Source organism: Hordeum vulgare, chromosome 5H (genome assembly GCF_904849725.1).
Source record: "Hordeum vulgare subsp. vulgare chromosome 5H, MorexV3_pseudomolecules_assembly, whole genome shotgun sequence".
NCBI lineage: Eukaryota > Viridiplantae > Streptophyta > Magnoliopsida > Poales > Poaceae > Hordeum > Hordeum vulgare.
The window spans coordinates 510,729,383-510,744,756 of record NC_058522.1 but is presented as its reverse complement, the minus strand read 5'-3'; the positions used below and the strand labels follow the sequence as shown (position 1 = coordinate 510,744,756).

Below are 15,374 nucleotides of genomic sequence, written 5' to 3'. Positions count from 1 at the left end.
AACCGTCGCCCGTTTGAATTGGGGATGTGTGTTACCCTGGTGTGATAACCAACTACACCATGAAACCTTCTATACAGTTGAATAATGAATAAACCCACCACAAAGAAAATAAGATAATAGTTGAATTCAGAGTAAAATTGTCCTGGCACACACACTAAGTGAGATAAATAAATGACCTAATGTTGAAAACTGAATCAAATCTGAAATGAAGTCCATAACATAACATCTGAAAAGAAAAAAGTAGTAATACATAAGTTCATTACCAAAACGATGGATCATACTGAATCTACCAGGCATCAAAACATGCAATTTGATCTCTTCCTATTCAGTTAACTATGAGAGTGCCACTGATAATTTTCAACGTCCTCAGCAGTAGTAAAGAATAACCTGGGCAAGGCTCAAGGGGCGGTCCAGAGTGCAAAGTTTGAGCACCTTCCGGCTGCCGTCCTCAAGGTGATACTCATAAATCTGAATTCGACTGGTGGCATCGTCGCTGTAATACATACAGTTACCTTGGACGGCAGGAAGATGATCAACGTTTACAGAGAGGCAACAACGGCGACCAAGGAAGATAGCACGGTTTCCGATGTTCTTGACCGGCTCCAGGACCTTGCCCTCCAAGTGAACCTTGAAGACATGCGTGCCCTTCGCAGACAGCCTAGAGTGCCACGGCACACACACAAGCAACAACGCCCTAGCATTATCCACTGATGTATACCCGGCCTCGGAAGGACACCACCGTGCAGATTGAGGTGCTGCTTATATGCTCGATCCAAGACCACATAGGGTAAGGATGGCTCGGGTCACACGACGCACACACGGTCGTCCGGTGACAGACGAGAAGAGAAAGCGCCCGCAATGAGATACAAGGATGTAAGAGCATCTCCACTCCTCGTTTAGCGTCGGATTTGTTCAAAACTAGCCCCAAATCAGACCAACCCCAACCCCTAGGAGGACGACGCTTTTTTTACATGTAGAAACCACACCGACCAGCCTTTCTCCTTTCTCTTTCCTTCCTTTTTCTGCTAGGCACATCATATGCATACAAAAATGGAATCTCTCATCTCTCTTTCTCTGTGCATGTGTCATGCTAGGATGAGGGACGGCTGGAATTTTTTTCATCACAGAACAAAAATTTCGCTGGGGCAACTCCAACAGGCCAAAAAATGCCTATTAGGGGCACAATGGCTGAAGATGCTCTGAGGGAAGAGAGCCATGGAGTCTGTGAAGGAATTGAGGACACATATGTCGTAAGCGCGCCCACGATCCTTTTCAAGAACGAGGAGGCCGTCCGCCGCGCCGATGTAGCTGTAGCCGTTGTTAGGGGGCAGGTCCTTGCGCAGGAAGCGCCCGGTGTCGACGATGAGGAAGAGGCTGGAGTCGACGCGACGGGAGAGGTCGTCGCGCTCGAGCATCACCCATCTGTGCGGTCGGAAGGGGCGGCTTAGACCGCACGGTTCGTCGGTGGCGGCACACGACGCAAAGGTTCACGTAATAGTCGGTGTCGCCGGCGTCGAGGAAGACGTCTCCGACGCAGCTGACGAGGTCGGGGGACAACGATGAACAGTCCGTCGGCGGAATGCGCGTAGGTGCGGCTGATGGTTGGCGACTTGGCGTGAGCTGGTGCAGGTAGATCTCGCGCTGCCGTGCACGGTGATGGCGGAGAATCTAAGGAGGTGTTCAGAGTCCCTCCGCTCCAGATTCTGCCAAAGAGCTGGTGGAGCTGTAGTGCAAATTAGTAGAGCTGGAAATTAGGTGCTCCGCAAATCCACGGAGCCGATGAACATCCGAACAAGCCCTAAACCACCACGATTTGTTCCGATAGATCAGTTGGTACTTCCAAAGCTTAAAACTGTACTTGAAATACAATTTCTTGTAGAAGAGGCCACGTATGTACTCCAGGTAAGCAAAACATTTGGGACGAGTTTTTGTTTTTTATGCATAATCTATTGCCATTCAATTTTTATTTGAACACAATACAAACACAAGCGTTCATATATACACGGATACACTTATCCCAATGCATGCAGACACGCAGACCTTATCCCTATGAGCATCTTCAAAAAACTAATCTCGTATATCATCTTAAAATTTTACAAAATTATCATAGACGCCTCATAATCAACGGAAACGTCCCCTTTCTTTAAAAGCGTATCACCGAACGAAAATTCTGAAAAGATCTAGTAATAAATACGATCAACAGGATTTGACCCTGACGGGCTGGAATATCACTGTCCTCCTAACCATCAGATCGCATGTTAGTTTGCAGTGTCATTCAACTTTGTAACGTGTACATCATACATAACAAGACATGTTTTAATTTTGTTTGGAATATCTAATGTCACTTCTCAATAAGTTTCCTCAGTCTCCCATGCACAATCTTTTACTGAAAGACCCTAGCAGTCGAGCTTGTAAGATTGACGAAGTCGTCACACACACGGGCCGAGACAATACTCTGATATTTGCCGGAACACCGGAGCCCGTGGAACTGGTGCGATGGAGGGAGAAAGTCATTGCATCTACCAATCTTGGAGTGGGAGCAGATCGGCGTTGCCCGTGCGCTCCAGGACGGCGCGCACGGCGGCCTGCAGCTCCTCCGCGTCAGCCCGCGCCTGCTCCGCTATCCGGTGATTGGCGTCAGACAGACAGATTGATGAGGTTACGAGTATTAGGATGGCGACGCCGACGGTCAACACGGCCCAGCCGACCAAGCCGGCGATGAAGGCGCCGAGCATGATGCCCAAGACGCCCACGGAGGTCAACGCCAGCTCGGACACGGTGAAGAGCTCTGGCAGCATTGGGCGCCGTCGCAGGACCCTCAACACCCTGCCGACGTCCTCCTCCAGCTTCCAAACCTGCCACGGCTGCAGCCCCGACGCCACGAGCCTCTTCACGCGCCGCTCCCGCTGCCTGCGCCGCCGCCGCTGACGGCGTCGCCGCAGCAGGCGGCGCTCCTCCGGGCCCAGGTCGTTGTCGTAGTGGTCGTCATATTCGTCGTCGTGGATGGGTTCCTCTGCAGCCGCCCTGCTCACCGTTGTGAATATCAACCGATCCATCTCCCCGAATTTGCTCGCAACGGGCCGGTGTTCCTCTCTGATTTGGGCGATCGAGATTACAACTCGTTCGCTGCGCGCTTGTCCCTCACGTATACTTGTAGCAGGCAACAGCGAAAGACACTCCGACTCGGACACGAGGTTCCCCGAATTCTTGGGCTTACGCTCTCTGAGGGTGAACTCAAAGTATGAGTAGTACGTCCATGACCGGGGGGCGGGCTGGTCTTCGGCGGTGTGCCGTGCCGCAACCTCTGCAAGGCAGCTCGGGAGCGACTCGGGAGGGGGGCCGGGGCAGGAGTCGAGAGGTGTGGTTGTGGCCGTCACGTACCGTTTTTTCTTGAAAAACTAAGTGTTACGGTCACCATCTCGCAGCCAAGCAATACGGGATCTTTACATCCACATCATTTCCTCTCTATATATCTCTATATAGGAATCCGTTCATCCGGTCAATCGCCTCCCATATTTCCTTCCTGTCTACATTCATAGACATAAGCTCCTCTAGGCGAGAGCGAAATTTATTAATTTCTTTAATAACATTACCAAACTTTTCCGGCTCCAATCTTGCAATTCTTGCATCACGCTACCCAGACCAGAAGCAATATCACCAAGATGAAGCATAGAACCCATCTCAGTCCACGTGTTCATAATTACCTCAGGGAGAGACAGATCCCTCTCCCACATGACCTCATATTGTCTGCATGTCCTCCCTGGCGTCGGGGGCGGCTCTTCCAGCACACACTGGAGTAGGATAGCTAGGTGGTCCGAACCAATGTTTTGGATTTCGTTTTGCAAAATTTACCGGGGCTGGGCAAAATGGGCAAAGTTTGGGTTTTTGGATTTATTTCGAAAAATTTCGGACGAAAATGACTAATCAAAATTTAAAATTTGAACAAATCTTAACAAAAAATTACCCAAATTAAAAAAAAACAGTGCAAAAATCGTACTATCCATGCATCAAATTTTACAGACCAGACTTGAACATTACATTAACAATCCAGTAGGCCAACAATCTACCGCTGTCGTGCTTCATGAGCCAGCCAAAGAAGAACGCCTTGTCACGGCCGCGGCCTTACCCTCCATGTGAAAAAAGAACGGGGAGTAGAGCAGGAGGAGGTGAGAAGAAGGAGGTTGGGAGGAGGTGAATCGCTAGAGGAGAAGGAGAAGGAGGTTGAGCGCTGGAGGAGGAGGGATGCAGGCATGCAGCCGCCGCAAAGACGAACAGGAGTGGAGAAAAGAGAGTTTTTTCACTGTTCTGTCCTTAATCTGAAACTATAGCACAAAATGAACTCTGTACAAAATTATTTTACGATCTGACTCTTTTAAAAACGCTATAACCCGTGGCGTTGCTGCTGCACGTAAAAACGTCAGTCTACCGGTGCGTTTCTGATCCAGATACAAACGTCAGTCTACCTCGTGTTGCAGCCCAGGCTAGAAACGCCATTGAAGCTGGCGTTGTTGTGCTGTGCAGCAGCGTGGCGTTGCTGATCGCATGTTTGCCCCGGCGTCAGAGACGCGATCGTCAGTCGTGGCTGGTTGCGTGTGTCCTTGTGCGTCTGACCAGGCACCACGGCCCAAGTGAGGAAGGGAAGGGAAGGGAAGGGAAGGGAATGGTGGTTGGGTGGGTGGTTGGTTGCATCAAACTGCATGCGCAACGGTATGTCAACGAGGATCCTAATATTTTAATGGAAAAAGTCCAAAATAAACCTTGAAGTGATAGACGAAAGCTAAATCAAACCCTGAACTTTGAATCCCGGAAATTGACACTCTGAACTTGTAATCCCGATCTATTTTAGACCTTAGATCTGTTTGGCACGTCGGGAATACTACAATCCCGACCGGGATTACGTACTACTCTCCGGGATGAGAATTTGGGCCAGCCCACTTTACCAGAACAAGAATTCATGAAGTTTAATTTTTTTTGACGCATTACTAAAATTGTCCAGAAGTTAAAAAATGTTGTTTTTTTGGCAGAACTCAATTCCTTTTTTTTAAGTTTAGAATTTTCAAATTCTATTCACATTTTTTAAAACTGTTTGTGATATAAAAAAAACCACATTTGTCAAAAAACTTCAGACTTCCAACAGTTTTTCACATGCTACGAAAAATGATGCGGATTTTCCAAAATTGTGTCACATTTTTCAAATAATGTTTTTTCAATTTTGTAAATTATTTGTGTTTTGGAAAAAACTGAAGCAATGAACTTCGAATTTATTTTTTGGGCAAACAAATATTCAAAATGTAAACTATTTCGGAATGTACGAACATCTTGTAGAGTGTGAGAACTTTTTGAAAATTCTGAATACTTTCAAAAAAGCTATTGTTTTGAAAAATAATCAATTTCGAAAAGCAAACACTTTCTGAAATATATTTATTTTTAATCCAGATTTTTTTTTTAAGTGCAAACACTTTTTCTAAACTTTAAAAATGGGAAAAAAGTTTAAAACCTGAACAAATCTGTAAAGAAATGTTTGTGACATCTAAAAAATATCACGAGTTTAGAAAAAAGTACGTTGCATTTCAAGATTGTTCACGAGTTTAAATAAATGTGCTTGTGACATTTTCAGAAAGAAGTGTATACAATGTAAAAAAAATCATGATGTAAAAAATGTGTCATACCCTTAAAACAATATATGTGACATGTGTTTGAAAAAGTTTAGATAATTTTAAAATGTCTGACAATTTAAAAAAATCATGTAATTTTATAAAAATATATTTTCATTAAGAAATGTAAAGCGTCTATTTGAAAAATATTAGCGTGTATTCAATTTTTTGAAAAACTAGTATCCAAAAAAAATGTAAATACAATGTATTAAAAATATATTTGTGCTAAAAATTTACTATGGCATTGAGAATAACTAGACATGTGTAAAAAAGAAAGCCGGTTACTGGTAAAGAAACAAAAAAAAGTAAAAAAATGAAGAAAATAAAGAAAGAAACAAGAGAAACCAAACGTATAACAAAGAAAGAAAAACCAGATAAAGTCGGCAAAAAAGTAAAGTATAATGATGGAAAATACCAGAGAAAAATCAATGAAAACCAGACCAGCGCGAGTGACTGCATTAATGGGCTGACCCAGTTCAGCGAATCCCACCTAAATCTTCTCAAGGTTCAAAATAGACCGGGATAAAAGAGTTTGGTGTGTCAATTTCAAGGATTGGGAGTTCAGAATTTGATTTAGCTTTCACCTATAAATTGAAGGTTTGTTTTAGATTTTTCTTATTTTAATCCACTGCATGCACCACGGCCCAAGGGAGGAAGGGAGGATCAGTCATGGCATGTGGCTGATCCCATCATATCATGCCAGCGAAACATGCAACGCCAGCTCCCACCCCCCGTTTCCCCGGTCCGTGCTGGCGCCGTGGTAAACGTGCAACGCCAGCTCCCATGGCTTTGCTAGCGTGGACATCAACGTCAACTATTGTGGCGTTTCAGCCTGGGCTGCAACGCGAGGTAGACCGATGTTTGTATATGGATCAAAAACACCGCGGTAGACTGGCATATTTAGATGCCACAACAACGCCACGATTTCTGGCGTTTCTAAAAAGGGTCAAATCGTGAAATATTTTCAGAGCGAGTTCGTTCTATGAATTCTTTACGTAGCTAGGGTCGAAACAGTGAATTTTTTCGAGAAAAAAAAGGAAGTTAAGGTTAGGGATGCTCGGTTGCAACATTTATACGACTGGGGGATACATGCGGGCCTTTTTGAACCATGGGCCGGCCAGAAAATTCGAATGGGACCAGATTTCTTGACCGGTTTGTATTATTACCGAACCCAAACACGATGGACGAATTTCGGACGAATTGATTTTTTTCGGACGAAATCCAAATCTCTGGTCCGAACTAAGCGCCACCAGGTGATCAACCCTGGCAGGAGCAAATATGTCTCTCCACGCATTGTTGGTGACGACACGATCAAGGCAGACCAACAATGCATGTTTTTGGCATGGACTCTACGAAGGCGATGGCGTTGTGGAATGGACTCCCGCTGGCTTCACATAGTTTTTTTTTAACATTCCGATTTATTTATCAATAATCACGACAGTAAAAAAACATAAGCAATACAAATTACAAGCATTGGAGTTGAAGGCGCGTCGCCGTCATCGCGCCTCCCTCACATGAGCCCGACAAACTTTTCTGTAGTAGATAACATCGGGAGTTGGCATGCTAAGGTCTTGGAAATCGCACAAGAATAACAACCGTTGTAGATGAAAAGATGCTTACATCAAACCTTTCCTGAATGTTTTTTTTATCAAAGTTGTATATACACAAACGTAGACGAATGAAAAGACCAGATCCAAGTAGATCCACCGAATCTTGTGTGATACGTCCGAGACAAATTTCCACACGCCCTCCTGTAACAGGGCACTCCATCGGGATGGGGGCTAGGTGGGTAAAACCTTATTCTATCATTAGAAATTGTCGCGCCGACACCACCTTGCTTTTTGGAGCATGACATAAACCCTAATGAAACTCAAGAACACCTAAAAACGAAGCAGAAGCCATCCTGTCGGCACGGGTCAGGGTCCACCCAAGATGAGGCAGACCGTTGCAGGGAACCCTAGATCACAATTCACAATTAGGTGTAGCCACATACTAGTGAACTCGGCCAGTCAAATTGAGATTGAAGCAATGAACGGGAATGGTAATTCTCGTTCTCCTGCAGCAGCGATATTGGCAGAATGCGCACAGCTAGCACATGAGTTCTCGAAAATAACCTTTGCCCACTGCCCGGGAGAAGCAAATGAAGCGGCAGTTCTCCTCTCAGGCATACAACTAATGTTCAATCTCAGGATTGGCTGGATGAGCCCCTGTATTTTTAGTGCCCAAGCTTGTAAACGATCTGTTACTATTTGAGCAATAAAAAAGGTTAATTTTACTCAAAAAAGAAACTCTAAAATATTGCCCAGGTTATTCAGCATTCAGCACGGTCATGTCCTATAAGCACATGTAGTCTTGAACAAGATACTCCCTCCGTTCCAAAATAAATGTTTCAAGCTTAGTATAACTTTATACTAAAGTTAATACAAAGTTAAGACAATTATTTTAGGATGGAGGGAGTACGTTACCAGGCCAGCATAGTTGCAGAACACATGGAGCTATTTTTAGAAAAATATTGCAGTAATGATGGTTACCTCGTACGAGTTCAACGAGTCTTACAGAAAATATGTGTATTACAAGCCAGCAGAATACACACCAAATGCTTCCATAACACCAGTTCTGGACATGCACATGTTTATGATAATAATATTAGCGATGGCGGTGTATCCTTGCCAACGCGGCCCAACCAAAGGTAACTAGGAAGGGCCAAAGTGCAAACACAATTCTGACTAGGCCACCCCTTACTAACTGTAGCATTCCTTGGAATAAACCTTTCCTAATTAGTAATGGTGGAGCAAGTGTAACCATTGTAGTAATAGCTTCCATATTTGTACTTAGCATTATGGTAGGAGTAATAACACAAACTGAAACAGCAGTAATGCGAGTAACCGGAGCTAACGCCATGTACACACCCAGCGCAAAAGCAATAGACATGCACGTTACTGAACTCCACAAGACAAGCGCTGATAAAAGAAAGTTCTTTGTGCGGGCCTTTAAGTTAACCATGGGAACTGCAGCAACTGCAAAGCCACCTGTAGCTAGTGCAGAGCAGATGAAAGCTAATGTGGTGGCCATTATGAACGCGTCGAAAACATAACTCCCAGCAAGTGTTGGCGTGCCTCCGTTTGTATGATCGTCGGCTATGAAACCTCCAGGAAGGGCAAATGTTGCACTGAAGGCCACAGTTGATATTAGGACCGAAACAATGATAAGCGTTTGTGTCGCATCTTTCAGCCTCTCCGATTCTTTCTCCTCGTGATCCGGATTTATACGCTGCCTATACATTTCCTCAATCTTATCCCAGCGAAGGGCACCCTGGTTCGCGCCGACAGACCATAAGGCACGGTGTATTTTATTTTCAGGGTTCTGAAATGAAAACAAGCAGAAATAATGAGTATGAAATGAAGCAATGTGCTATGGATGAGCTATATATATAATTCCAGGGGTGAAGTTGAAAGTAAAACAGATCGAGAATGTATTAATTACATGTGCATAACCTATTCCGCATGGAAGTTTATTTCTTGATAGATCAAGGGGAGTTTCCCCGTGGTTATTTGTTAGATTCAAATTCACCTCCTGGTTTCCAAATAGAGCACAGAATATCTTAAAGCTTCCAGCCTGGATAGCTAAGTGCAATGCAGTGTTCCCCTCATTGTCTTGTATATTCAGAATCCCCGCTAAAGATCGAGCTCGACATACAGCAGTGACTATGCCCAGTCGTTCTTTCTCGACAGCAACATGAAGGAACGTCCTTCCCTTAGCGTCACGCAAGTCCACACTATCCCGATAGGTTTCAGTGAATAACTTGATGGCACATACGAAACCTACAGAGGCAGCCACATGTATGGGGAAAGATCCATTCTTGTCTGCTTGATACAGTGCTAAGTGGTTTGCACTGAATACATTCTCAAGGTTTCGGTGTACATCTCCAGGGTAACCATTGAAAACGACACCAAGTGGGCCAGTTGAGAAATAAACAGATGAAGCAAAGTGAAGCGGCGTACTCCCATCTTTGTCCACCTGTGAAGTAAGGTTCTTGTTCCAATGTACTAGGAGTTCTACCATCACTGGGAAGAATGTACTTTGTATGTTAGTATTAAAAAATGCCTTCAATATATATGCGTATTCGATCATCCTCAATAGCGTATTCAATAATGTAGTAACATAAGACAACAACGTCCAAGTGTAAGATGACTACATGCATGGAGAGGAGAAATAGAGAGATATGCTAGCTAGCAATATTCTATACTAAAGCACAATATATGTACACAATTAATGGACAAATTGGTTTTGCTAAGTCTCAGCCGCATGAGAGTTTCTATTTTTCCACCAAAACCATCAAAATGACTTTGAGAATCGTGTATTATTTAACGTTTTAACTACGGAAATGAACACTATTATCACCGTATGAACATTTTTCTACAGCATGTGCTCTAAATATTTCTATAGAAATATACACATGAAAAGACTTGTAAAGTTGTCCAAGATTCTTGGTTTATTGAGGCAATCTACATTATTTTTCACTAGATGAACGGATTGTTACAAGACACAGCTAGCCTAGAGAAATTTGAAGATTATTGCCATCATCCAATGCTCTATAAAAAGTCATAGTTCCAATTTCATTTCTGCCCCTAGTTGTGTTACCTTAATCTGATTTGCCCTCAGTTTTCAAGGGTGCTAAGTTTTACCTCCTACACGAAAATAGTCTCTCTTCGTGTACGAAGCAGGTCACCCGAGGCGCTATTCATCATTCCCATAGATAATGTCCTTGCTGAGCCTATCTGCCTTGTGCAGGAGCTTTTCCTTGTCTACCCCATCACCACCGACAATGGAATCGACATAGAGCATTATGGCAGTTCTAACCCATCCCTTAAAAATAACGGAGTAAAATCTTAGTCGAGTATTTTTACTCCATTAAGATTTGGCCAGACCTAAGCGATCCTCTATATATAAAGGAGTAAAAAAATTCTTTTTCGGCCACCGATACACACTTCTTTGCTTATTTATTTCATTTATCGACATTTTGATACATTGGAGAACATAATTCATTAATTGTTCGCTACGAAAGCAAGGCCAAACAAAACAAGAACCATAATTAGACACTGTAAAACATGTCCAACTTCCATAACTGCTTTCACTATAGTTGAATTAATATCGTCTCTATGTCTTCATTAATGATCTACGGGTTCTTGAGCTTGCACACTTTTCTTCTTTGATTCTAAAAAAACTAGACAAGCTACACATCTAGTTTCATCTTTCTAGTAACGAGTGCACGGGAATCTATTTGTGATATCAATATATCGATGTATTCTTCTTTCCAATAAAAAAATGTGCATCCATCTTACACACAAATACGAGAAAACATTAAGCTACCAAAATTGCGCCGAATCCGGTGAACCACCGAATAAAAAGAAGTATATATCCCATCATTTTGCACTTAAGAACACCCATCCGTGATATTTCGGCGTGGTAGAAACTCGGCGCACCATCTGCCGTGGGCAGTCGTCGCACTTTATGAACGACAACGATGAGCCAACGAGCCATTGGGCCAGCGCCGAGACCTGACGACAGCCGGGAGTTTTTGTCGGCAAATCACCGACGGAAGAGATTTGAGTGGCTAGAGGCGAAGCCAATAACTGCATGCGGCATGGAAGCGTTGCCGGGGCTGTGTGGCCCGGTTCCCAACCAATCCATGGCAATGCGCAGTCGTTGGCACCCGGAAGTGCCAAATTCGGCAGCGCCGGCAGCAGCCGCAACTCCATTGGATCTGACGACGGGACGAGGAGGCATAAATCCAGGTGGTCGAAGACAGCGACGGAGCCTATGGAACATCCGCATCCGCATCCAAACTTTTACTTCTCTAACCGGTTATAGGGGATCGGCTATATCGGTAACTTTCCTAGGCCATTTTTAGAGGCTATATCGACGAATCGTGCCAACATTACATCGTACTCCTTTCACGGCGAGCATATCGCCAGATTGTATTACTGATCTTCACTTTTCTCCCATGTAATCACTTGCCGAAATTATAGACAAGCAAGTTCTGAAAATAGAAGAATTTAGTAGGTACCTGGGTCTCTGTCTCGAACAACAGCAACATGCAAGGCGTTTTGTCCATCTGCCCCGGAGTAGGAGAGATTGCCATCACTCTTATCATATAGAGTCAGTGCAACGGTACTCTTCCCCAGCAAGATGGCTAGGTACAATGGTGAAATGTGGTCTGCAGGATAATTAGCCAATTCGGGATCAGCACCCATTAGCAGCTTGACTATGTTTTTCTCTTCTAGTGTGACATCAGCACCATCCTTATTCTTTGCTTCTGCCGCGATGTCAGCACCACCAAGCAATGCTTCTCTCTCCTTTTCACCCAGCATTCCACCGTCTTCAAATCGGACAGCCTCGTGCAGGGCCGTCTCGCGACGCTTGTTTTCCATCCTCAGGAGTCTGAGCTTCGCGTCGGTACCCTCACGTGCAGCTAGATCAATGAGATGAGAAACCATTTTGGAGTTCCCAGCTCGGGCAGCAGAATGCAAGGGCGTGTCACCTTTGTGATTCTTCTCGAACAGGAGGCCGGTGTCCCTTCCGTAGATGATGCCGGCATACTTCAAGAAATTCTGGTCATCCCCTTTGCCGGCGACCGCATGTAGTGCAGTATCCCCATCAGGTGTGACACCTTTGAGAAGTGCCCCAGGTGCAAGCGAAGCACCAGGATGGTGGTCAACGCCCTGTTCTACATCACGAGCAGTTGACACCACAATTCTTGCTAACTCCAAATATTCTTTAGTAGGAATCATGATTGGTGGAATTTCAGCATCTTCCATCTCGAGGAGGACTTTCAATTCCCCCCAGAAACCTCTTCGCGCAGATGAAAGCAGTAGGGGGTTGATGTTACCAGTTGAGGATTTGTCTTCCTCGGAAGGCTTCTTGCTCGTCGCAGTAACCACGACCATTGCCACGGCATCGTCCTTGTTCAGGACAGCCTTCAACTTCTTCACATCACGAGGATCTGTGGCCACCATCAGTTTGGCATCCATGGAGCTGTGTGGTTTGATAGTTGGATGGAGTTTATGAGGTTGGTTGTGTTCCCAACTCCTATCTCGGTGCACCCTTAGATCTTAAGACAAGTTTGAAGTCTTCTCTGTTCTCCGTTTAACCAAGCCATGTTATTAATTAGTTGCTTTCTCCCTTTCACAAGTCTCAATCTTAATTGTTTATGATTTCATGGTGGAGGTTCTTCGGGGCACATGGCTCTCTATTTGGTCTACACTTGTATTACTTAGGGGTGTTTCACTTTTTGGTGTAGGGACTAAAAAAAAGTCCCTTTTAGTCTCATGTGAAAGAAACAGAAGGGACTTTTAGGACTAAAAGGAGATATTTGAGACTAAAGGAAAAAGTCCCTATGGAAGGGACTTTTTGGGACTTTTTTGACACTTTTTCCAACAGTGTCCCTACTTTTAGCATGTCATTTAATACTCCCTCCGGTCCTTTTTACTCCGCATATTAAAATTGTATCAAGTCAAACTTTACAAAGTTTGACCAAATATATATTAAAAAATATCAACATCTACAGTACCAAATACACGTTTCATGAAACTACATTTCGTAATGAATCTAACAATATTAATTTGACATTGTGAATGTTGATATATGTTTCTATAAATTTGGTCAAAGTAGAGATACTTTGACTTCGGACAAAGCTAATATGCAGACTAAAAAGGACCGGAGGGAGTAACTTCTAGTATATTACTAGGGGTAACATGGTCTTTTTGCACATCATTTAATGACCTTTAGTCCATGTTTAGTCTTTAAAAAAACAAATAGGGATTAGAGACTTTTTAGTTGGGACTAAAAAAATCATGGGACTTTTTAAAGAAACATGGCCTTAATATTCACAATGTCCTTGAGATGCTCAAGGCCACATGAAAGTTGGCTCTAAACCTACTGCTGTATTAATCTATCGGTATCTTCATGATGACCTCATAAACCTACTCTCGTAATTTATCTTGATGCCGTGCTTGAGTTGTAAAAGGCCACATCAACACCCCACCATCCTCCAAATTGTCAACAACGACCTGGTCTCATATATATAGGTTCTTCAAATAGCAGCATTGCTGCCGGTTGAGTATTCACTCTTTCACAAAAGTTCACACAGTGTTTTGACGGCTTTTTTCACATCATGTTTCATGGAACTGCAAGGGGCAAAATAAAGTTAATTCCACTTTTTACCCTCAAACATTTCGTTTTTTTGATAGAATTCCCCATTTAGCAATTTTTTAATTTATACCTCATTTAAGCAAACTTGTGCCACTTTTCACCCCATTTTATTTTCCCCAAATTTTGGTGTTGACTGGGCGCGCCAGATAGGCGGGATATCTTTTTTTTTTTTGGTTTCTGTCCGGTTTACTTAACAATATCGAAACCGAACACATGTTCCACGCGCACCAACCGACAACACCCGACCTGACCTGGTCGGGCCGCACCCCAGTGGCGCACCGGAGCTGGTCAGGTCACGCCGAACCTATCGACCATGTGGTGCGCGATGCTGCAGTTGACGGAGTCATCGGGCATGAAGAGCCTGCTTGGATTGGCGCGTTTTGTCAGGGCAGATGTCCTAGTGAGAGAACTTAGGTGTGAGGCCATCGCAGCTATGTGACGGCTTGAGAGGGGTTGGTCTGAATCGAGAGACGCGGATTTATCCAGGTTCGGTCCCTCCGATGGAGGTAAAAGCCTACGTCCTGCTTGTGTTTCATTGATGAAGATGATGATCTCGATTACAAGTGTGCACACTCGCCACCTCTAATCTCGTGGGTGTCTAATCTGTCTATCTCATGATTTGTCTTGTCTAGACCTAAGTTGTGAATCTTGTCCCTCTTGGGGCGCCTTACCCCTCCTTATATAGGTGGAAGGGGTAGGTTTACATGTAGAGTCCTACTAGGAGTAGGAATAGGACTAGTCTCTCTTGAATCCTAATCCGGGTCTTGTTTCCTTTGTGAGGGAGTCTCTCCTCTTCTTGGGCCTTCTTTTGTGAGCCGGTCCTCCTGGCCTCTCTATGAGCCGCCTTATGCCAGGGTGTACGTCGGGCCTTGGGCCTTCATCATTTATCTAAGTCGCCTGTGGGGACAAGTATGAGTCGCCCGCCAGGTCACTACTGAGTCGCCGGTGAGTCGCCAAGTCCTTGGCGGGTCATACTTCAAGCTGGGTTACACTGGGGTATATCCCCGACAGCGTGGATGCCCCGTTATCGTCAAACACCGATCCATCGTGCCTGGGGATGCGGCACCAGCGAGCCGGTTGGAGAGCCCGGCAACGGTGGCCTTTTTGGGATCTTGAAGGTGAAGTGAAGGTAGCAAACGTGGACGGAGGACCATGTGTCGTTGTCGATGCAGTGGCCGCCACCATGGAAGTAGGCCATCACCGGAATCCATTGCCGCTCCTTCCCTTCTCGGCGTGGCATGTACATGTACACGACAAGCCTGAGGCCATGGGCTATGGGGTCAACACCATCACTCCACTTGACTCATCTGTCTTTGCAAGATGGATCTTAATAGCAAATCGAGCTCAGGTTGCACCTAACCAACAAAAAAGATTAGAAAAGAGGGCACCCTTCATTGGATCGAAACTTGAAGCGGCATAGCTGAACTCAAGTGCTGATCAACATCCCCCAGCCGCCACCAGCTCCCCCTGCTCCCTCCCCTCGCCGCCCCCTGCCGTCGGATCAAAACT

At 44.7% G+C, this 15,374-nt stretch overlaps 1 protein-coding gene across 1 annotated transcript; it reads right to left on the bottom strand.

Annotated features, from left to right (window-relative positions):
- Window positions 1-8,409: 8,409 nt before the first annotated feature.
- On the bottom strand, window positions 8,410-12,731 carry LOC123399800. The gene is made up of 2 exons (XM_045094181.1): window positions 11,722-12,731; window positions 8,410-9,017 (listed from the first exon to the last, which is right to left on the bottom strand). Exons 1-2 carry the CDS (start codon window positions 12,683-12,685, stop codon window positions 9,010-9,012), a joined length of 972 nt encoding a protein of 323 aa, XP_044950116.1. The 5' UTR covers window positions 12,686-12,731; the 3' UTR covers window positions 8,410-9,009.
- Between the last annotated feature and the right edge of the window lie 2,643 nt (window positions 12,732-15,374).

Coding starts and splice junctions, on each gene's coding strand:
- LOC123399800 (XM_045094181.1), bottom strand. CDS start 12,685: ATGGATGCCAAACTGATGGTGGCCACAGATCCTCGTGATGTGAAGAAG.